This window comes from Brienomyrus brachyistius, chromosome 10 (genome assembly GCF_023856365.1).
Source record: "Brienomyrus brachyistius isolate T26 chromosome 10, BBRACH_0.4, whole genome shotgun sequence".
Lineage (NCBI taxonomy): Eukaryota > Metazoa > Chordata > Actinopteri > Osteoglossiformes > Mormyridae > Brienomyrus > Brienomyrus brachyistius.
The window spans coordinates 23,443,153-23,467,292 of record NC_064542.1 but is presented as its reverse complement, the minus strand read 5'-3'; the positions used below and the strand labels follow the sequence as shown (position 1 = coordinate 23,467,292).

The following is a 24,140-nucleotide window of genomic DNA, read 5'->3' as shown; positions in this document are numbered from 1 at the left end:
AGGAGAAATTTGATATTTAGCTTAAATTTCCAACAAATATTACCTAAATCGGGTCTACAACTGTAACATTCCAATAGTAAATTCCACCCAACTCCAGAACAACAGTTTGTCAGAAAAGGTGTAAGATAAGAATGCAGACATTATAAAGAGACTGTTGAGTAGTGGAATAAGTAATAAATTAATAAATTCAATTAATTTGTACCTTATTCTGTGGTGAGTGGTAATTCATGTAAGTACAGTTTTATGCAAGGAGAAAAATCAGTATTTTGTGTTTGAGACATAGGGTTAGATTATAAGGGGGGTCCATTTGCTCCATAGGAAGCATCCTTGCCTTTCTCCTCTAGGAACCCTATGAAAAGTGTGCATGTTCTCACCACTTTGATTACCTACCAGAGTCTGACGGTCGTACTTCACAGTCTTACTCAGGAGTGGGCAGTTTTACCCACAAAGGGCCGGTGTGTATGCAGGTTTTTGGGGTAACCTGTGGGTCAGATGCTCAGACCCAGGTGTGAGGACATTTCAGCCAATCAGTCCTCTAATTAATAATCCGATTTGGGAGTTGCAGTGAAAACCCGCACAGACACCAGCCCCTTGGGGGTAAGATTGCCCATCTAAGTGCACATACACTGGTGACTCTAAATTAACTTTGTGCATGTTTAAGCCTTGTGAAGGCTAGAGTTCTGCGTTTCACGGATAGTGTGTTCTGCCTTGTGCAAAATATATCCTGATCGTCTTCACATTGTGACTGGACACAGTCATCGGGGACTCCATAAATATTCATAGAAAAAAGGGGTCTGGACTGAAGTTTTCATGAGGCATTGTCCTGCTTATTATAAATAAATCGGTCCAGTTTTTATTCAGAGCATCACTGGAGCAATTGGGGTTAAGGGTCTTGTTCAGGGACCCAATAGTGTTACGATTATTCTGCTGAACTCATGACCTTCTACACAAAGGCATAAATCCCTAACCCTACTCACCACCCCAAAAAGTAGAGCAGAATAAAAACTGTAAAATAACTCATTCTTTTAATTAGTTCATCACATCACAATGTCTTTGTAAGACAGAGTGGGTGTATGAAAATCACTTGCCCAATTTTGTAATACCCACTTCTGCTCCATCTATTTCCAGCAGCTGCTTGTCCTATTAAGGGTCACAGGGGTCCAGTGCCTATGGACATAAGGCAAGGAACCACCCATCACAGGGCATATTGATACACCATTCACTCAGATGTGTATATACAGTTTGGTAACTGCAATTAACCTCTTGTTTTTAGACGGTGCGGGGAAACCAGAGTACCTGGAGGAAGCCCCACAAAAGCATAGGGAGAACACATATGAAATCCCAGTGGAGACTTGAACCCTTGTCCCAGCAGTGTGAGGTCACAGTGCTAAACACTGCCCCGCCATGTCGCCCCACTTCTACTCCACTCCCGAAAGTGGCAATTTCATCTTCCAAGAGATGTGTTATGACATTTCACCGTCCTTCCTAAAGCAAAGTTACATTACCATGAATTAGGCATTTCAGATATGTCATTTTCTGATGTCACAAACAGATGTGTGTTTTCCAATTTATACTTTATGTCAATGGACGTCATAATTTTTGATGGACATTATCTTTTTAAAGGTAGGTTAAGGCATCACTTATGGTTGGGCTGTTAATCTATATTAATGTTTCCTAATCCAATCCTTGGGGACCCACAGCCAGTTCAAATTTTTGCTCCCTCCCAGACCGTACACATTTTAGCCGGGAAGAAGCAAAAACGTGGACTGCCTGTCGATCCCCAAGGACCGACTTGGGAATCACGAATTTATATATTCCTGTACCCCCCTACGACATGATTATGTAGTGTATTTTTCTCTGCCCATACAGAATTCACCTGCAGAATGATCCTATGGTGAGACCAATAGCACCATTACCTCATACATCCATGTTTTTTCCGTGTTAGGGGCCATACTTTTAGTACGTACGCACTGGGGGGGGGGGGTGTAAAAATTTGACCGAATTTACGTGTGCGTATGCTGGAGGGGGGGGTGAGAAATTAAAAAATTAAGTGTTTCGTTCACGAAACCTGACCTGCTGGATTGCATTCCATACGTGCATATAACTCAAAACGTCTTTAGTTCATCTCCCGATCATCAGCCGGCCGGCCGACGGATAGTCCATCAACATCGAATCAACACGCAAGCAGAATTATAAGCATGCAACACTAACCATTATTATTAATGTCTGTAATAACTGTTCGCCTGACATACGTAGTCGAATAAATCCAAGTTGAATAGAAAGTTTGACGTTATTTTTATTCTGTTATAAATTACCACTCTCTTACAGCCGTGCCCCATTGCCCCTGAATGCAACGTAACAAATGACAATGGGGCCGAGTTTAAGGCTGGAAGTGCAAACGCCGTCAGACAAAACGACCGTGGTCGGGGCTTCCCCACATCATGTCTAGCTTTTACACGGTCACAACTTCTGAGTGCGACATGAGTTTTTAGGACGATCGGTCTCTGTTTAAACAATATCTCATAAACGATCTAAAAAAAACAGGTTTGCAATGCACCACGGACCTCCGAAATGTCTGGTTTAAAAGGCGCTGTAACATTAAGGTAATGGCGACCCATTTCGTTTTATTTGAAAGTGATTTTATTACAGTAAATCTCATCACATCATTCTTCTGTTATCCCTAAAGTTAACAGGAACGTTTGTAGCTCCAAAAAGCAGTGCATAAGTCGACTGACGATCGCCCACGCGTGCGTACGCGGGGGGGTCAACTACCCAGAGTATGTGTGCGTACGGGGGGGGGGGGGGTTCCAAAAAAATCGGTAAAATGTGCGTACGTACTAAAAGTATGACCCCTTATCTTGCCTCCACTCCATGTATATGGAATTTTTGCAGATTACTTCCAGGTCTTGCCATGTGCTGAGTAGGTCTCCACCAAAAACATAAAGGCAGGCTAACTGGCACTAAGTAAATTTATTCAAGAGTAAAAAAAAAAATAATAATCCAGAAATGTGCGTGTGCAGTCATGTATTACATTTTGAAGACATTTGGTTGCAAAGCCAGAAAATATTAGTCTTCACTCAGATAACCTGTTATTGTTTTTTTGGTTCCCACTATGGGAAATTTCATTTTAAAAAAATCTGTCACTGCAAACAAGAAATAAAAATAAAAATGCTAAACGTCTTGTATTTTATTTGGTTATTTATGGTCAAGGTTCGGGCTGGGTAGGGGTTAACATTGTCATTGTCGGGATTCGGGTTTTGCCCACAGAAACTAATGGACAGTCCCCACAAAGATGTGAATACAAACATGTGTGTTTGTGTGTACAAGGAAAAATCCCACATCCCAATCCCCAATCTTGAAATTGCCTGCAGGTCCCTTGGTTCCCAACTTTGGTCGGCTGGCTGGAGTGATATTTTCTGCTCACACACTTACATGTATGTAAGAGTTTAATTACCTTGTAAATAGTTTGTAGGATTTGCAAACTACCCCAACGGCTTTGATATAGCCAATTTTAGGTTTATAATGCAGTAATACAGATTTACCGTAAGGTTTATTGCATGAGAGTCTGAAAGCGTGAGTATCGCTTCAGATGCGTGAGAGCTGGCAAGCCGGACAGTGCCGGGCAATGTCCCGGAAATCTGTCATTCCGCCATTCAGCGGCGGTAAAATCTCCCCCATCCCAACCTCTCCCGCTCGAAAATTACCACCTTCCTGAATTCAAGAAGCCAAACCTGGGATGTTTGAAATACATTATGAAAAATAAATAGATTTTCCAACATCGTTCCCGCCATTTTCTGCGCAAGTCTCGTTAACAATAAAAGCGTCAAGCTTCATCTAAGCGTAGATATATACACGAGACCTAGAAGCGCAGCCACGATGTAGGAAAAAAGAAACGGAGGAGCTACCTCATAACTTCATGACCGCGCATAAAATTTTCCCGCCCATTTGTCTTTATGTGGAAAATCTATACATTTTATGAGTTAATGGAACTTCTTATTTTTAAATGTAAAATGCAGAAAAAGTTTCACTGATTTCCAAGAACAATCACGAAAATCCGAAAAAAAAAAACTCCGCATATAACTTAATTTGACCTCTAATCCAGTCTTTGATTTGTTATTACGGTAGGAGTATCTGCTCTAGTTCAAATTTAATTTCTCTGCTATTTTTTAAACCTCCAATGGCCGCCTCCGAAGAGAAGGAAGTTATTTCCTTTTCCGCTCTTCGCGTGCAGGTTTCATGTTCCGGATTCTTAGACACTCGCATATACACATAGAAGCGGGCGCAGCATGGCAGCGGATAGCACGGTGTCTAATGGCAGTAAAACGACGTCCCTGAACGGCGAGCCGGTCGTCAAGCGGGCCCGTGAATGTTCGGAGGACTGCGATGCGCCCCGGCTTTTAAAATCGGAGCCGCTTAATAAAGTGACTGTGGTTCTGGGCGCTCAGTGGGGTGATGAAGGAAAGGGGAAAGTCGTGGACCTCCTTGCGATGGACGCAGATATAGTGTGCAGGTGTCAGGTAATCTGACCGTCATTGCCCTTCTACATAGATATAACTCGATGTATCCATAAACAAGTTTGTATGCATGCATTGCTACTGTTTAATAAATGGTAAGCTGCCATTGGATATCCAGTTCTAATCATAATCGGTAACCAAAGCCATAAAAGGAAGTAATATCAGCACCGACGTTGTAGTAATTGCAGGGACAGTAGCGCGTCCACGCACCGATACTGTTTTGCGAAACAGTTATGACTTGGGGAACTAAAACAAACCTACCCCTTTGCCTGCAGAAAAGGCAGCTGTTCCTCGCACAGCGGGTGATTTTCAGAGCAGCTTGACACCGTATTTGTCCTTGCATGTGTTTAGGGAGGTAACAACGCAGGACACACTGTCGTGGTGGATGCCGTGGAGTACGACTTTCATCTCCTGCCCAGCGGAGTGTTGAACAAGAATGCCGTCTCCTTTATTGGTATATTGCACATATTTATAACCTTTGTAGATCTATAGACTTCAGCGTGTCATTAAAGGTTTGTGATCGCAGTGATAATTGTCCATTGATGTGTGCGCTTTTAAACACTTTCATGCTGAGAGGTACCTTCCCTTTGCACGGTCAGGTTAGCCATTTATAAAAACCTGTGACTTCCAGGCTTTTAATATTTAACCTTCTCATTCCCCAAGGAAATGGAGTTGTAATTCATCTGCCTGGCCTGTTTGAGGAGGCAGAGAAGAATCTGAAGAAGGGAAAAGGTGTGTTACAGAAAATGTGTTGACAATGGTAAGCTGCAGCTGTGTCGCAACATTTTGTAATGTAGCTTATGAGTAATTGTTTTTAAATATATGCCAGGTCTGCAGGGATGGGAGGAGAGGCTGAAGATTTCGGATCGTGCCCACATTGGTAAACCACCTCAGTGATGCTGTATGCATTTGTTTGTAATGGGCAACTTGTTAATGTATTTGTTTGTTTCGTTCAGTTCTCGGCTGTGAGTCTGTTCATGCTGCTGTGTCTGAGTCAACATTCTAATATTATCTGTCTTTGCAAATTTTCTTCAAGTGTTCAACTTCCACCAGGCGGTTGATGGGGTTCAGGAGCAGCAGAGACAGCAACAAGTTGGAAAAAAGTGAGTTAATCTTCTGGCCTTTTTTCCTCTAAATGTCTGGATAGTTGGAATTGTGTTGGTTTGGTCTGAGTGTTTATCATCGGCACATGCTTATCTCATTCTTATGTGCTGTTTGAAGGTTGTATATCAGTTTAACGTCACAGCTCACTTGTTCAAGTACTTCAAATAGACTGTACTGTTTCATGTTGAGCAGGCTGCTAGTTAGATGAGGAATGCAGTAGAAATTGTTTTATATATTATGAACAATGGAAGCTGTGTCAGTTCAAGGTTACACCAACATGAGTGGGAGCTGATGGGGTGGGGGGGGGCAGGAGGAAAATGTGTGATCAGTGGGTGCTGAAATCTCAGTAAAAACCTGTGGCTTCTGTTTGAAATGGCCTGGTGACAAGCTAGGAGTGGGAGAGTTACGGCCTGGTCCACAAATCGAAGAGTTTGTGATGAATGTTCTGACGCCTGCTTGCATACCTCTAGGGTTGCAAAAGCGTGATAAATCTCCAGAAACTTTCCATTCCATGGGAAGTTAAGCAGGGAAATTTGGAAATATTTTAAGTTGGAAACTTTTCATAGGAATTACCAGGGGTATAATCTGAATTGGTATAAAATTCCTAGAATTTTGCAACCCTACTCATTACTCATCATTTTATTTTCAGTTTGGGCACCACCAAGAAAGGCATCGGTCCAGCCTACTCTTCCAAAGCCTCCCGCAACGGCCTGCGAGTTTGTGACCTGGTGTCCGATTTCTCTACCTTCGAGGACAAGTCAGTCTGTCTCTTTGATGTCATTCACTAATAAAAATAGCTGGAAGTAAAAATGAAGAAAAACACACTAATATCAGTTTGTTCCATTTTTGAATAATCAATAAGGGATTGTTTTTGCAAATTTCTACTTTTATAAAGGCAGCTGTATACTTGTATGTGAATCACTAATTCACCTTTCTCTAGCAGCTTGATTTGCATATTCTTCTGTAAAGTGCTAAAAACATAGGAAAATCTCAAATTTAATTTTATTTTGACAAGTATTATTCTGACACTTCCCTTCTGTTTGGCTGTAGTGAAGGTACTCAAAGTTTTGTTCTATGGGTGAGTCACACAGCCGCAGTAGCAGCTTTGCGTTGTGACTAAATATTGACCTTGAAATGAAGTGATGTCACTGCCAAAGAACAACATTCTAGCTGTCTAATCACCAAAGTTTTATGAAGATAACTATGCAATTAACTGGATAGTTATGAAAAGTACCTTATCTAGCTGCCCTTTCATTGTGCGAGTGAATTATACTTTTGACGGTATATTTCTGTCACAAGGCAGCCTGAGTGAACGTGGGTCTTCTTGCAGGTTCCGCATGTTGGCTGGCCATTTTCAGGCCATGTACCCCATCCTGAACATTGACGTTGAAGCTGAGCTGCAGCAGCTGAGGGTGAGTATAGGGTATCACTGTATTTATTTACTTTGAGTGTCTTAGTTGCCACAGTATGTCAGTGAGTTTTCCCTGGGTGCATGTCAGGCAGATTTTGCAGTGAGTATTGGAATGATTAATTCACCTTTAAACTTTCCTCGTGAAACTGGGACATTCCATGTATGTTTTTTGTTCTCTGTTTTGCAAGGGTTCAGCACCACTGCTGTAAAGTTCAATTTAACTGCTGACCAGTAGAATTTTACTAATTGCTCCAGATTTGTTGCTCGCAAATCTTGATATTTTTGGTTCAGGTGTAATTAGTGCATGTGTTTCAGGTGATTCTTAATTATAATGTATGTTCAGCTCATGTATTTCCTCAGTCACAAGGTTTGAATTTCATGAGATTTTTCCTTTGTAATATAGGGTTTTGCTGAGAGACTGCGCCCCCTGGTGACAGATGGTGTGTACTTTATGCATAAGGCCCTCACTGGTCCCAGCAAGAAGATCCTGGTAGAGGGAGCCAACGCAGCCTTGCTGGACATTGACTTTGGTATGACAGAAATGGAAATAGGCCAAAGTGGCAGCAATGATCTGCTGGCACCAGATGTGGCTTTCTGCCATTTCTGAATGTTTTCTTTACTAGCAGCTGTGTTACGGATAAGAAATGATAAAGTTGGGTGGGGGTCTGATTTGCAGGGACGTACCCCTTTGTGACATCATCAAACTGCACAGTGGGCGGCGTGTGTACTGGTCTGGGCATACCTCCGTCACACATTGGCCGAGTCTATGGAGTGGTCAAGGCCTACACGACTAGAGTAGGAGTCGGAGCCTTCCCCACGGAGCAGGACAACGTAAGTGGGCATGTGGTGTGTGTCCGTGTGTGTCTGTGTGTGTGCTTTATGGACTTTCTGTGTCAGTAAGAAGGCATCGCATGCACGTACTTTATGGACTTTCTGTGTCAGTGAGAAGGCATCGCATGCACGTACTTTATGGACTTTCTGTGTCAGTGAGAAGGCATCGCATGCACGTACTTTATGGACTTTCTGTGTCAGTGAGAAGGCATCGCATGCACGTACTTTATGGACTTTCTGTGTCAGTGAGAAGGCATCGCATGCACGTACTTTATGGACTTTCTGTGTCAGTAAGAAGGCATCGCATGCATGTACTTTATGGACTTTCTGTGTCAGTAAGAAGGCATCGCATGCACGTACTTTATGGACTTTCTGTGTCAGTAAGAAGGCATCGCATGCACGTGGTTTGCAGGAAGTCGGGACCTTGCTGCAGTCTCGAGGCAGGGAGGTTGGGGTTACCACAGGTCGTCGCAGACGCTGCGGCTGGCTTGATTTGGTTCTGGTGCGCTATGCCCACATGGTCAATGGCTTCACTGCGTAAGGGCCCAACCGCCACACACACCCGTGTGTATGTATGCTTGCTTAAGGTGTCCTTTGCCTATATTTTTCAGGTTTTAATTCCAGGTATATTCAAGATTGACGATTCTTTTGTTACATACACAGTCATACAAGTGTAACACCTAGTGAAATCTACCCATATTCAGTCCTGAGTCTGTGCATTAACAAGTTTAACAAATTCCCTTAAATATGAAAGGGCTAAGACTAAGGAAATATATTGAAAAATATATACAAATAAACATTAGTTACAGTATCTGTATAGTGTGCAATATAATGGAATAGAATATATATAAATTATATAATGCATACACACACACATACTTTGCAATACAAATACACTATGCTAGTTGTTGATGTAAATAGACCCAAGACAGATGTCATAACAGCAGATGAGTTCCTTGAGAGTTCAGTGTTTGTTATGAACAGCTAAAATGCTGTGGTGGTTATGTCCTGGTATATAGATATATAAATGTTATAAATGTTTTGATATATGAACATTTTAATTTTAAATATATGAATGTCTCTTCTGTCAATTGCACAACTTTATGGGAAGTGGTAAACTAACTTTTTTCCATCCATTTTAGGCTTGCTCTTACCAAACTTGATATCCTGGATACGCTACCTGAGATCAAAGTTGGTGTAGGCTACACAGTTGATGAACAGCCACTTCCCAGCTTTCCAGGTGATTGTGGTCACCCGGTCTCATCCTCGTCCAGAATTTCACTGGTTCCCGAAGCTTTCCTGGAATTAACACCAGCCATTCGCTGTTTCTCCTGTGTTGCCACCTAGACGATCGAATTAAACTGATCAACTAATATTTTAAGCTGATGAAGTTCAGTTGGGTGTGCTGATGGTTTAAGAGAATCTGGAAACACTGGGACGATTCAAGTTTGGGAACGGTTGCTGTAATCTCAGATGTTTCGTCTGGCCTCCTTTGCAGCGAACATGGATGTCTTGACCAAGGTCTCAGTGCAGTATGAGACATTGCCAGGCTGGAATTGCAGCACTGAAGGGGCTCGGAGTTTTGAGGAACTTCCCCTTGAGGCACAGAAATATATACAATTCATCGAGAACTTCCTTCAGGTTCCTGGTAAGCCCAGACATGCTTCTGTATTCCGTAACTTTAGTAGAAGGAGCTTAATACAGGTTTAATTCCATGCATCAGTCTTATGAAATATCTCAAACCCCTCAAATACTTCTGCCCAAGTTAATGTACCATTTACCCTTGAATATAACATGTTGCTTTGGCATACCAAGCATAAGTTGTTCCTTTGTAGCTATTTGTTTACACAGCAGTTTCACTTAACATTGTTTCTCTGTCTCTTATAGTGAAGTGGGTTGGCGTAGGCAAGTCACGGGAGAGCATGATTAAACTTTTGTAGCCAAAGGAGCGATCCAGGTCCCAGCACCCAGCACCTGTGCTCCTATGTCAGGCACTCAAAATGCAATAATACCAGACCAGCACATGTCTTCTATATTGCTACTGAATCATTTACATTGGGACCACACTGTCGTCATTGTCATCCAGTCGTGACAGAGCAATGAAGTAATAGATAACTTATTTAGTATTAAGTGGGATGCTGGGGACTGCCTCTTTTTATAACAAAGTTTATTAGTGAAGTTTTTTTTTTAAAACAGTACCTTGATTTTTCCATTTGTAAGCATTTCATTGATTATTTTCTGATGGTTATCTGGCTCTCCAGCCTGAAGCTTTTATCTGTACCAGTTTGTCAATGAAAATTATCATTGAGCTATTTGCCAAACTGAGGCTTTTGTGGAAAGCGCTTTGGAATCGGTGAACACTTCAAGTTACCTCGAATCGTGTTATACCTCTTACAGTAATCGTAGTTTGATGCATATGATTGATTCTTGCAGTCTCATCGCAGGGGATTATTTTGAACTTGAGGTTCACTGATATGTGCTTATTAACATAACCAGTTTGATGCAGAAATTTCAGGGCATGTAAAGCAAAGGGATTTTGTATTGATTTTTAATGAAACTGGTTTTAAGGTCTTTAAAGAGCATGTTTTGCTAGTGGAGAGCTCACCCTGATTGATGCCAGTGCACACAGACAAAATCCTGCATGCTGTTCTATCTAAAGAAAGGCTCTGAATCATAAATAGGCTCCATCGGGTGTGGGGCCTGAAATGAAACACGCTCCCTACGCACTCTTACTAGCTGCTAATAAATGTATTAAAATCTAACTGAGGTGTATGTCATTGCGTAATGTACAGATGAATCCATGCCGAGGGTGAAGTCTTAGGATGACACTCAGCTTAAGGTGTTGATCTACTGGTAAATACTGTTCCATAGACATGTATTATATTGTACATTTTGCATGTCACGGGATTTTCTAGTCGACCTTTCCACATTGCAGGGGTTAGGGTCACAGGGCCCCCGCGATCTGGAAAAGCGGCGTAAAATATTTTGCCTGGTATGGTGAGTGAAGCGAAAAGATATGAGCAATGCAAGATATCACATGGCAGGCGTGCAACAGACCAACATGTGTCCATATTCTTAAAGCATTTATTACTTGCTGAGCTTTTTGTGTGTCATCCCTGGCTCTCACAGAAAATTCTCATTTAATTCCGTAAGCCGACCACGCGATGGGGAAAATCACGATGAAGAAAGGTCGATTGTAAAGTTTAAATGATTTGTTCCATTATGATTGGTCAGTATCAAGGACCTCACCTACCTACGTTTGAACTGATGTCTCTATCCATTGTTCATCTCTGCAGTGCTTCTCATCAAAGATTTTGTTTCCAAGTCCAACACTCCACATCAGTAGCTCTCCAGATATAGTTTGCCCTTGTATCATTTGTGCAAGGCTAAGCTCACAAACAAGTTATAGTTGAGTAACTTTTCTACCAGTCTGGAATTGTAGCCTGGCACAGCCTAGCAACTTTTTGCTCAGTCACGGAGCGTCCCAATGTCCCATATTTTCTGATGCCCGATGGGGGGTAACTCCACACACGTAACCCAGGCGGAGACTCGAACCCGGGTCCCAGAGGTGTGAGGCAATGGTGCTAACCACTGCATCACCATGCCGCTCCCTCTTCACCCAACAGCACAGGTTAATTTGAACATTAATATATTAAAAGAGATGAAACTAGCATCAAAACACGCTATATACAAAAAATTTTCGAATATCTCGGAAACGGAGCAAAATAGAGACTTCCTTCGCATGCGTGTATGCGTAGGGCATCGGAAAATATGTTGAAATAAAGTTCCTTAACTACTTCCACCTGATGGCACAATATGACCAACCTAAAACAAGACCCCTAATACAGTTGGACACGTCAGAATTCATGGTAGTTACCCATTCGAGTATTAGGCTGCACAAGCATACTGGTGTTACTGGTTTCAGTTAAAACACATTTACCGGTACATGTGATACTGCACGGGGCAGCATGTGTGTGGAGTTTGCATGTTCTCCCCATGTCGTTGTGGGGTTTCCTCCGGGTACTCCGGTTTCCCCCCGCAGTCCAAAAACATGCTGAGGCTAATTGGAGTTGCTAAATTGCCTGTGGGTGTGCATGTGTGTGTGACTGGTGTGTGAGTGTGCCCTGCGATGGGCCTCCCATCCTGGGTTGTTCCCTGCCTCATGCCCATTGCTTCCGGGATAGGCTCCGGACCCCCTGTGACCCAGTAGAATAAGCGGTTTGGAAAATGGATGGATGGATGGATGGATGTGATACTGCACAGCAGCTGCAAATTCACTCAATGACCTGTTCCATGACAACCGGATAACCTGAATGAAACGATTGCAGTGTTTGTTCAAAAGCACTCCGGCTCCCACTCTGATCCTCATCAGTCACTCCAGTGGAAGCCTCCTTATCAATGGCACAACAGTACTTTCATCAACTGTAAAGACTTGCTGTTTGATTTCTAATATTAATGGTCTTTTTTTGTCCAGGTTGGCCAATTTAGTCTGAGATACCATTTAAAAATGTATGTTATGGTAATTATTCTTTTGAGGTAGAAATTTAGCATTCGCTCAAAGATTATGCTGCAGGAAGAAAATGTACAAAAATATATTTAAATCCATGTGTTTGCTTTAAACAATACAAACACTCATTAATGAAAAGAATATGTACAGCACACATTTATAACTTTACTTATGATGTAATGAGATCATATATCCATTTTTCTTGACTGCATTTGTCCTGAGTTACTGTGCTTGATTTTGCACTTATTTAAACATATTAACTGTTTTTCATGTCTTGGCTCTGCTGCCAATCAGTCCTGGTCAGGAAGAACAAGGCGATACAGCAGCACTGCTCCTTTTGCGGATGGACACAGATCAGACCACAGGGGGGCGCTCTCATTCAACTGCAGTGCCTCCTACAGAGCCAGCACACAAACATTTCAGGTGACAGAGATCAAGCACCATTAATCATGTGTAAGCAAAATCAAAAAAGTAAACGACATATTTTCATGCATAGCAAAAGCCAATAGTTTTGCCATAAATATGATAAATTCTTTGATGAAATGCTGACACAGATGTATTGGCTGAGATATAACTACTACAGTCGTTACAGTGGTTCAGCAGGCTAAGTCTCTGTGCCCAGGGTCAGAAGGTCACCGGTTCTAGCCCCAGCCTCAGCAGACAGTCCCATTTCCATGGGCCCTTGAGCAAGGCCTTTAACCGCCCCCCCCCAGCTCCAGGAGCACTGCACGTTGGTTGACCCTGTGCTGTGACCCCCATGCTATGGAGAGCAAGATGGGGTAGGCAAAGAGAATAATTCCTATGTACCTGTACTTGTACTGGTGCAATGGCCAATAAAGGATTATTATTATTAAAAATCTGATATGCTTTGATAGGCTAACAACCACAAAGGCCTTATCGATAGAGAGGGTAAACCAAAATAACTTTCCTTTACCTGAATCAAGTAAAAGTTGAGCAGTAAAAGGACTTTACATAACAAAAGGCTGCCCTTTGTTCTAAAGTCGTCTCCTCACCCGTCTACTGAGAAAGACGATATCCGTGGACTCACTGGCTTCTGGGCCACCTTGCAAGTAGAAATCCTTCACTTCCTGGGCAGTGAGGGAGCAGCTAAAAAGGAGAATGATTTAGCGTCCCTGTAATTCTTAAGACAAACAGCTCTGCTTCACACGTCACATGAAGGTCTTGAGATATCGTAGTACCTAATGTAGAACTCTGCGCTGGGTCGGCCGGCACTGGTGTGATTAAGGGCGATGCCCATGAGGACAGGCTCGCTGAGGCAGCTGAGGGGAATGTTCACCTGACAACAAAGAGGGGAACTTGGCTCTCCTGGCCTCCTACGGACATTACTGTCACTAACAAGGAAGTAGCACAATATCAGAGGGGCACCCTCACCTCATCCCGGATCTCAGCCTGAACAGAGGAGAAGAGCTCTCTCACTACAGCCTCCTGTGGCAGCTGTTCCACACGGATGCTGTCCTCGTTCACCCCCATGCACACGGCCTGCAGATGCACAGGAGATTAGCTATTGATGTCATCTGTAAAGATAAACACTCAGGTATCTGGAATTCTGGTCATAATGTATTGGTAAAATATTCCCTTATTAGTAAATATCCTTAGGTGATTAATTTGTTAATCCTAAATGCAGTATCACGTACATGATGATAGTAACCGTTCACCCTACACTATGAACTCACCTTAGGTTCTGGATGTCCTCCTGGAATGTCCAGAAGTCCTGATGCTTCTGCCACTTTTTGGCTCCTTCTGAGAAACACCACCAGATTGTCAGAGGTCCGCAGAACCGCGCCAACCCCCAAGGGCTGGGCCAGTAAAGAACTTGGGTCTCCAAATTGGCTTGTTCCCTGTCTCACAAGATCCTCTACATTCTTGGACCAGTTGGTCCCAAGGAAATCCTTGTAGCAGGTCAGGCCAAGGTGCAGGGTGAGAACGGGGTGTTTGCCCTGGCACACTGAGAGATATGCTGAGGCACAATGTGATGATTCTCTCTGGGCTTCACTGACATTTGCTGAATGCATTACCGCGCCAGGTGTCCATGTGTACGCATGCAAGCTGACACTGTTCAGCACATCTACTGTCTTCTGGTCTCTACATTTGCATGCTCCTGCCCCGTTTGTATTTTCAGTGGTTCTTTGTGTCTGGTCTGGCTCAGTCTTGCCTCTTTGTTGCGTTGTCCCTCCCCCTTCGGCACCACTGACCCACTTTTGTGGCCCGTTGCATCCAGCCTGACCCGGTGGCAGACAGAGCATGCAGTGGACATCTGCTGCATGAGCTTCTCCTTGTTGCTCCTTCTCGTTTCTGTCTGCTTCAGGCTTGTTATGGAACTTGGGTGTAAAAGTGGCTGAATGCAGTCTGAATTTAGCCCCGTTGAACAGCCAGGGCTCACAGGTGACTCGCTCTCTCCATACCTCCTCAATCTGCTGCTCAAGCCCTGGCAGGCAATGGCGGTTGTACCTGTGAGCCATTGGGAAAGAAAGTCTAGCAGACCTTCCATTAGTGATACACACGAGGAGCTTCTTGTGAAGCTTAGGTTGCAGTTCTGTTTTTTTATTTGGCATTTATTTCTTCATTATGTAGCACAAAGTTGAAACATATCACACTATTGTGCTGCAATCCACACAGTGACATCATGGCATGAAAAACAATGGTCCTGTTCAGAGGGTAAATGATTATATGCATTTCCACTATTGTAGGAAAAAACTGGTTAGCTCTTCAATACAGGAAGCTGGGAAGCAGAGGGCTCAAACCTGGTCGAGAGCTCCACTCGTACTTGTCCTTCTCTCAAGCCTTTCCAAGGTGTGCAGTGTAGAAGCACTGATACCTCAGGATCCATCATGCTCATGCTGGGTCTCCTCCACCGCAGGCCTGCTGATGATGTCCGTTCTTTTTCCTCTATAACAGAAACGCTGGGAATGGCTAAAATGTCGGTTTCATAAATATCAGGATCTCTATTTTGCAGATCAACATAAATGAACAAGCTAAGAATAGCCAAACCGAGAAATACAGTAAATGAACAAATGTAACAGTTATCTGGCCAACATATGCAATTAGGGAGGATTCATCATATAGGGTTAATTTTGTTGACTCTTATGCATGAGTGTTTCTTTTTTTTCTTTATTTTCTTATTTATTTTATCCATCTGCCTTGTTTGTATACAGGAAATGTAGGAACGTCACCACAAAATTACCCAAATGCTTTCCAATGCTGCCATCTGTAAACTGTCAGCACCTAGGAGTTGTGTAACTGACCTCGTCCTGATTCAAGCAACAACATCATGTGGACCAGTGTGACACATTGTATCATAACATGCAAACGAACAAAAGCTTAAGAGTCTCTGTGCATCATACACATATTAAACCAGCATGAAATGAGTAGAACAAGCAGTGCCTGGGAATGGAATACAGCTCTGCAGAGGTGGACATTTCAGGTCCAGAAAGTAAAAATCCAGGCCAATATTCTGTTTCAACCAACCAGTTGAGTATAAAGAGTCAGAGTCACAATGAACTCAACTGGTTGGTTGAAACAAAATCTTGGTCTGGATTTTTACTTTCAGAACCTGAAATGTCCACCTCTGCAGCTCTGAACAATGAAGACCTCTACCAGGACATTAAGCTCTCTGGGAGACCCCTAGAATAAAGCCTTTGGAACAGTATCCTGAGCATATTTTTTAAATACAAACCTTTAATAACACTTTACTTGAGGGGGCACAGATGATGTAATATTATGCTATTACTTAAGTATTAATTTACCACAAATTAAGTCTTAGTTACATACTGTTCATGTTCAATCATCATTAATAAATCATGACATCTTTCATGTCAAGCAATTACTGTAATTATTACTATATCTGTTATATCTGTAAGACTTAGTAAACTACTGAAGGAGCTACTGAATGAATAACAAGTGAAATACTGATCTCGTGTTTGTTCATCATTAATGAATCATATCTTTTATCTCAAGTAGCTACTATATTTGTTCATGATTTATACTTCAGTAGTAACTAAGTTACTAAGCAACTAAGTTACTACTATGTGTTTGTGCCCTTCAAGTGATAAAGCCTTTTTTTTATTCACTTTTGTTTTCTGCAAAGTAATGTTTAGAATTTACTTAAAATATATTATTTTATATACTACGGTATGTATTCATAAGTAAACACTTTGTGTTGTTTAGGTATATTCTCTTTATGTATTATTTGGAGTTTTGTTACAAAAACCAAAGAAACCAACTGCCAAAATAATTTTGCAAAAATCAGATTCCAAGTTCAAGCATCAGGAGAAACACTGCTACTGTTCCGTTTTAGCAATGTTTGTATACCTATTCATAAACAAGAATTGCGTCTAGATACGTCCTTTTTAATGTAAAAGGGGCTGATCATTGATAAGTACCATTAAAATGTTCTTCGTGAAGTATTGTATTTGCATCGATAAATCCCTGAGGTGTTTCTTCGCGAACTAAAAACCGACTTTCACGATGCAAAGTACATCACCTATTTATAAATACTCAAGGACGTCATACATAATTTCCGAACTGCTCTATAGCTATTTTCAAGGGTAGACATTACAAGCCTATTCTTTTAAATTGCTCTCAGACCACTTTACGAAAAATTGAGCTATATATTTATAAATCTCCGTAGATTTGAACAATAATATACAATAACTTGTGAGGGAAAAGATTTATACTTTTAAAAAATCAGTATCGTGTTGTTGTATGCATTTTGTCAGACCGAGTATTTCCTCAACTTCTAAGTAGTATAATTTCAACCATTTGTCACTCATAAAATATAATAGTTTCGCTGAAATGTGCCGTGCTATTGTTTTCAGAGCATACCATTTCGAAGTATCCCTTCTGCTTTTGCTTGGACCACTCAGAAATTTGGATTGTTTGGTTTCAAAACTGTACTTTTTTAATTAATAAAACTTTCATGTAACTATGCAAGATACATTCAAATATATTTAGCTTCTATCTCGTCAATTGTAAAACGAACCTTTTCCTCAACGGATTGATAAATGTGTGATGCTCCTCGATAACGCAGTTATTATTATTATCATCCTAGCTACGTACAGAATATAAACTGGACAGTTGTCTAGTTTTGGTCTCCTTTGATGGAGAAAAATGACCTCTGCAAAAGACGAGTGGAAAATAACCAATATAAAAAAAACAACAAACCGGAAAGGTACCGACACACGGTGCAATGACATACCTCAGAGGTCTCCTGGCTGACGTTAGCCATGCGACGCGGAAGCAGCGATATTTACATTTGATTGGCTCCACCTTCACCTTCCGCTTTTCTTCATCATTTCCCATTGGCTACATCCTCAAGACTAGGCACGAAAAGCAATGCCGAAGTTGTATGTACTAGAATGTGATGTCACTTGCAATGTCAATCCACCTGCTAAAATTATTATATTATATTATATTATGTTATATTATAAGCATTTAAATTGTGTATATATTCAGATTTGAGTTATTTCCCATATGATATCCATTTTATTCTAGTCAAGCAGATGATATTTCCCTGCATTGTGATTCCAGCATGAATGTGAATGTATGAATGCACTGAAATCTGGTCATCATAAACTATGGATGTTTATCAAGTTAGCAACTCAGAATGCATGGGATTAAAGAATGAAGCAAAACCATTGTAAAATAATACGGCAAAAATAAGCAAGATTTTAAAGTGGCCTGTGCCTTTAAGTATATAAATGGAGTTTTCAACATACAGCATATTTTACACCTTATAATGCCATCATCACACCAGATTACGAATGAGATACAAGTTCACTATTTATTGAAACACGCGTTCACTATCAGCCTCCTGGTGAAAGGCCATATCGGCAACCAAGTCAGTCTACATTTTCCCCACTCGCAGAATGAAAAGATTGTGACGTGTTTAGAAAGAAATATTTTATGATGATTTTTGCATTTTAAGTATTGTCATGCTGAGCCGTTTGACGTATACGTTGATATATATTGTTTGTATATTATTTTTACATTTTATTTGCTAAGCTACCAAGGATTCCATATGGGTAATATAAATCACAATAATAGTACATAGTATACTCTTTATTTTTTAAAGAACAAACGTCATTAGAAGAGATTTAGCAGCAGAGCGATCCCCTAGATAGTCCACAGTGGCAGAGAAACGCGGAAGCAGTAAGCTAAAAAGCAAATAAACAAAACTGAATGGAAATACGAGAACGCGCGGCCGTATGCTTTCTTTCTGTTGAATGAAGGTGCACAATGGCCTTTGAGGTATACAGAGTAACACCCCGTGAAAGGGTTAAGCGCTCAAAGCAGCGTGTGACTCCTACGTTATTCGTCACGTCACACATTCAACCTCGCATATTCATAATGAAGTGAAACGTAAGTACAACGCGCAAAATATCCCTTAAATTATTGTATTTACCGAAGTCCATCTGATTATCTACATTTCCGCTGTTTTAGCAGTTCTATCATGTCATATCTGTGACCATGGCAGTGCAGTTTGTTTATGTCGCCATTTCGATCATGGCCACCTCCGTAGTGTTCTCTGTCGTAGAAACATTCAGTTACATATCTTGGTTTATATGTGTGATTATGTAGTAACGAAGATTATGTTTGTTTCCCAAATACAGATTTCTGTCTAATTTTTAAACCTTCCAGGTGGCTAAATTGGTCGCTAAGTACAACAATGTATAATAGCAAGTTGCATTTCACTATATAAAGTGTAACCTGGATTCTGATCGAATTCCTCCTCTCTTTACTGTTGCATTGTGCGAGTTTTGCGCTACACCGATTGCCAACTTCCGGTGCAGAAACACTCTCACCTAATGGCAAGTGCAAAATGACCCCGGGATTTAAGAACTGGCAACACTGACAGTTCTCATCTACGCCTTGACGCACATCCTTTAAGAATCACTGTTTGGGTATATTTTATAGATTTTGTTCTTTAAATCATGTTCCAACATATGACCAAACACCAAAAAATATACGTCTCCTTAGCTGAAAATCCCGATGCTGTAAAACCAACAATTGCTTTTGCCATTTTTATATTACTTTTTAATCTTAATTGTTTTAATAGATATTGTTTATTTGTATTTCATATTATTTGATACATTTACATATTGCATATTTGCTATATATCTGTTATATTTACGCTATTATATCTTTGGTTTTTATTTATCTGTGTTTATTATAAACCAACACGGAGTCTCAGGGGTCATTCGGGGTTACATCTCACTGCATATTGTACGTGTGTAACTGTGCACGTGACAAATGAGCTTCTTGATTCCTGATATTATAGCGGTTAAAATGCTTGCCTATGTTTATATGATAAAAAAGTTTACCGACTTTGTAATTCCCTTAGGCTTTGATTGATTGATTGATTGATTGCTAATTTGTATTTTCCCCCAATAGAATTGGTTTTAAATAAGGAGAAATATATTAATTCTTAGCTGAGATCACAGCATATATAGATAATTAGTTTGGTAGGCAAAGCTTCAGTTGTAATGGTTATGTTTGTTTCACAGGTGGGTCCCCGGCTTGGCTCGCCATTACTTGCTGTCATGCAGTTGGAAGTGCATCTTCGCTTGTGTCAACGCTGTCTCCTTTATTGTGGACCACGCCTCTTCTCTCTCAGCACTTTAAATGGGTATGTGGCTCAGCGAAACTTCTGTAGATCTTTACTGCACTGATATGTCATCGGTGCTGTGGTGAGAGCTGTGTAAACGTGACCCAGGACTGGAGGTCACCCAGTTCTCATGCAATTAAGAAGGGGATGTAGGCTCTGACAAGCTCTCTTTCAACAGCACTGAGCTAGTTACAATCCCTATTGTTAATATATGAGAAAAATATATATTTTTTTAATTCTGTACTTTAAGTTTATGCTGCCATTTATAATTGTATATTGAAGTTCTGGAAATAAAGCATTTATAAACTTTTATCCAACCACAAAGACATTTATTGGCATTTCATGTTAGCATGCAACAGTCATATGTAGTTGCTCAGCTGTACAGTAGATGCCATTTTCTAATTTGTGATAATTCTTTAAATGTGATGTAATTGGTATTTTTCATATGCTTTCATGTATGAACTGATGTTGGTTTGAACATGCCTGGACAATGAGGGACACTCAGAAGTGATCAGTATTGAAAATATTTATGCATGTTTAACTGAGTTCATATTAATGATGCATTTATTTATGTGTAGGTGCATAGTTCTGTATCCTTCCTACCTTATTTTCTTTGATTTATTTCAGATCTGCTTTGAATTACTACGGTCTTCTAGGAGTGAAACCAGATGCTTCACTGGAGGAAATTAAAAATGCTTTTTTTAACAAGTGCAAAAAGGTAAACCTGCCAAATTGTTGCAACTGAAATGTGTACATGTGCGTCTGCATAAAAACTAAATAAACAAATAAGTCAATCAATCAGTCAGTCAGTCGATCAATGTTTTGCACAAGCTTCCATGCATTTTCACCTATTGGGCTGTTCTATCTACTGTCCACATGAGGAGGCTCTTGTACAGGGCTGTGGAGGGGCAACATGTCAGCAATTGTCATTCTGTGGTCGGTACATGTGTGGGAGGGGCTGTGTGTTTTTGTGTCAGAGTGTGTTTGCATATCTGTGGAGAGATTGTGTGCATCTGTCTGTATGTCTGGACAGAGGTGGAGGGAGAGATGCCAGTATGTGTGGTGTCAGAGAGTGGTTGTGTCTTTTGATTTGTAGCGTGACTGGGGTGAGGGACTGAGGCTGCTGGATAGGGGCGTGTTGTCCTGTGGAGAAACGTTGATGGCGATGAGATAAAGCCCCCACAAATGACAAGAACCGAGAGGAACTAGGGGCTCCAAAGACCTTAAGCAGTTTTTTTTTGGTCTATTTACTCTTTCTCATATGAAGGTGAGACCTTTAAAGGTAGATTTATGGTGCTGGTTTTCCTCCGTTGAACTGTAGCATTGAGTCACCTTATCTGATGACTCTCCATCTACTTCCAGTCTCGCTGCCTCTGGCCCAGATATTTACCACTACTGTCTGGCTCAGAAAATTAATCATTGCCAGTTTTACATACGTACGTCCGTCCTACATGTTGATGACATGCCGTGTCATTAACTCCCTCCTCTTGATTGCATAATAAAACATGCAGAAACTGACGGCAAAGCGTGTCCTGCTGGAAGTTTCACATTATTCGATTTGAAGAGAGGAAGTTGAATGTTATCCCTCCCCTGTGTTTCCTTACGCTGTCTGCCTGCTTGTCTGCACTGATAAGCTGCCTGCAGTTGTACCTTTTTCGTCTGGCCTCGGGCCTTATTCCTTTGGCCGTCTCTAACCAGTGCCTCCCTTTCCTGTGGTCTGGCAGTTACACCCAGATAGCGACCCCAACGACCCGAGTTTACACAGTCAGTTTGTGGCCTTGAACGAGGCCTACAGAGTGCTCAGCCGTGAGGAGTCCAGGAGGGAGTACGATCTACAAATCCGATACCGATACTATGGCGGGGAACCTTTCAGCCCAGCCTACGGCTACACCTCCAAGCCACCGTCGAGGTGAGAGAGCAGCAGCACTTAGTCAGTGAAACACTGAGATGCACTTTGTCCTTATTTTCACAATCCACAATTAGGCTTTAGTGGCCCTGTCTAAGGCCGGAAAAATACAGATGAATAGATGGTATCAAACATCAGTGGCTCCTCGTGTGAAGCTCCTTATTGATGCCAGCGATCCCTCTCCTGGGCCCACTGAGCCGGCCCCCGCTGTTTCCCCCCAGGAGTGCGGAGCATGCAGAGCGGATGCGCTATTGGGAGCAGTTTCGCTACGCCCCACCGCAGGACTACACCGCAGAGCACCGGCAGCGACAGAAGAAGCAGAACATGCGCCTCGTGGGTTATTGCGTCCTTGGCATGCTTGCCAGCGTTTGCATCCACTACCTTGGCTTCAGGTATAACTTGATAAATGTAGAAGGATTGCTTTTTGCAGGCTGTGAATTTAAATTTCTGAAATTGACAGTCTTTCGTAGAGTTACATGAGTAGGCGACCAACCTGATAGCATAAGCAAGTTAGTAGTATAAAGTTTTCTAGAATTAATGGATTGTCATAAATACTCAGAAAAAACTTATATGTATAAGCTCTAAGACCAGGCGAGGGCCATGCTAAAGAGTTTGTGCAGGTTTCCTTTCAAAAGTAACGATACCATTTATAAGAGGTGTGACAAGTACCAAAAGGTTATGCTCAAGTGACAATTAGACAGAATGGATCACTGCTTATTTTGGGGAAAAGCAAACCATATGTCAGCTTGAATTTTCAGGTTATTTTATTCTCCTTCGCTTGTAAGCTCTGGACATTGTGTGGAGCATCAGGCCCGGACATTTTCCGAAGTTGCCCTTTCACACACGTGGCACGCAGCTGGAGATTGTCTGTGTCACATGCTTTCGCACTTGTTAGAAATACTACAGTTGCTTTAGACTAGAGGTGGTGCTTGGGTAGAGTTTGCCACAGAAATTGTAGCACTTTGTTTACAGCACTTCTGAGTGAAGTTCCCGAATCTCCCCAGTCAGCCATGTTCGTTGGGCTCCTTCTTCCTGTAAACGACCATCTCCTTCCCCCTTGGATGTTTGTGCTCTTCTGTTTTTGCACCAGTCGCATGATAGAAACGTCATCAAGATGCCCACATGCTTGAAGTGAGCTCGCCGGAATTCTCCCTGCTTCATTCACACATAGGAGTCAATATGAAATTACCTGGACTGTGTAATAGAGAATTAATCCGGTAAAGTTCATTTGGTGTCTGGTACGACTGGGTTGAGCATTTCCCTCCACCTATACAGCCCCTCCGGGTGATGTGTAGAAAAGTTCAGGATGGCTGGGCATGTCTGATAGGGGCTTTAGTGATGTACACAAACTACTTACCATTCAAAGACCTTGTACATCTTATTCTTATTTTTCACATCTTATTTTATCAGTCTGGTCAGGTAAAAAAAAATAGTAATATTATTATTATAATGTTTTTGCACATTGAGTAGCAATATCGAAATTATGTCCCAAACTTTGTCTAAATTAGCAAATACTGTCTTCAGTTGTGTCGCACTGGTGGAAATACAGGATAGTACAAACGCTTTTGAAATGTTAGAATAACGTCATAAAGGTATAAATGGAAGAATAATTTAATAAAACATAATAAAATCAGTTTAGCTTCAAAGTACAAAAGATTTAAAAGCTTTAAAACATTTTATGTGAACTAAAATAGGTCCCCACATGAGTCTGGAAGTAGATTGGGGATGAAATGGGGATGAGGTATGTCTCTGAATTCACGGTTTTCTGTCTTTATGATCAGCCTGAAGAGTGTGAATATTACAGAGCTTGCGGTAGGATTCAGGAGCAGCTCCTCACAAATGTTACACATCAGAACATCACAGATGGGTGGATGGAAATGACTGTTTTGAGTTCAGATATGCAGAACCTGTAACAACAAAAAACACTTGAGAATAGTATTGACATCTTAGCGAAGTTTATGCAATAACTGGGTTGAATGAGTCGGTTAGTTTGAAAAAAAAAACAATTAAGGTGCCGGAGTCCCTGTGGCACCCAGAGACGAGGATACCTGAACCTCCTCTGCAGCTGCCCCAGCCAGGGAAACAGTGCAAACATTGAAAATGCTACATGTTGTTTATATTTCATTGTTTACTTAATGTCTCTGCATGTATGTTATTGTTACCTGTGCGATAGTGTGATAACGCTCAATGTTTGTTCATGTTTGAGTGCCGTGTGAACTGTCCAAAGGCTTAACGGCCTTGCT

The 24,140-nt window shown here is 41.4% G+C and overlaps 3 protein-coding genes across 12 annotated transcripts in view; 2 read left to right on the top strand and 1 right to left on the bottom strand.

Moving 5' to 3' along the window:
• The first annotated feature begins 4,234 nt into the window (after positions 1–4,234).
• adssl (adenylosuccinate synthase, like) lies at positions 4,235–10,622 on the top strand. Its single transcript, XM_049028386.1, has 13 exons — positions 4,235–4,517; positions 4,866–4,968; positions 5,178–5,246; positions 5,344–5,394; positions 5,551–5,617; positions 6,268–6,375; positions 6,949–7,030; positions 7,433–7,559; positions 7,706–7,860; positions 8,273–8,397; positions 9,003–9,100; positions 9,359–9,508; positions 9,748–10,622. The coding sequence occupies exons 1-13, from the start codon at positions 4,287–4,289 to the stop codon at positions 9,798–9,800; spliced, it is 1,419 nt and encodes a 472-aa protein (XP_048884343.1). The 5' UTR covers positions 4,235–4,286; the 3' UTR covers positions 9,801–10,622.
• Positions 10,623–12,438: 1,816 nt separating this feature from the next.
• On the bottom strand, positions 12,439–17,635 carry nudt22 (nudix (nucleoside diphosphate linked moiety X)-type motif 22). Of its 7 annotated transcripts, none has more exons than XM_049028389.1 (7): positions 17,583–17,635; positions 15,130–15,274; positions 14,062–14,836; positions 13,760–13,867; positions 13,567–13,664; positions 13,381–13,474; positions 12,439–12,762 (listed from the first exon to the last, which is right to left on the bottom strand). In XM_049028389.1, the coding sequence occupies exons 2-7, from the start codon at positions 15,222–15,224 to the stop codon at positions 12,658–12,660; spliced, it is 1,275 nt and encodes a 424-aa protein (XP_048884346.1). In that variant the 5' UTR covers positions 15,225–15,274; positions 17,583–17,635; the 3' UTR covers positions 12,439–12,657. The 7 variants fall into 7 exon arrangements, with proteins under 7 accessions (XP_048884346.1, XP_048884347.1, XP_048884348.1 ...); XM_049028390.1 differs by having other exon boundaries at positions 15,130–15,298; positions 17,583–17,629; XM_049028391.1 differs by having other exon boundaries at positions 15,130–15,288; positions 17,583–17,612.
• Positions 17,636–18,587: 952 nt separating this feature from the next.
• The window catches only part of dnajc4 (DnaJ (Hsp40) homolog, subfamily C, member 4), a 6,705-nt gene continuing 1,152 nt past the window's right edge, over positions 18,588–24,140 (top strand). For 2 of the 4 annotated variants that reach the window (XR_007400359.1, XM_049028396.1), the window contains exons 1-5: positions 18,752–19,194; positions 19,891–20,012; positions 20,619–20,709; positions 21,716–21,900; positions 22,119–22,289. Coding sequence is in view for 3 of the 4 variants with exons in the window: in XM_049028396.1 (XP_048884353.1) it covers positions 19,192–19,194; positions 19,891–20,012; positions 20,619–20,709; positions 21,716–21,900; positions 22,119–22,289 (572 nt within the window). In the remaining variant the exon portion in view is untranslated. The other 2 variants (XM_049028397.1, XM_049028398.1) reach the window with 2 other exon arrangements.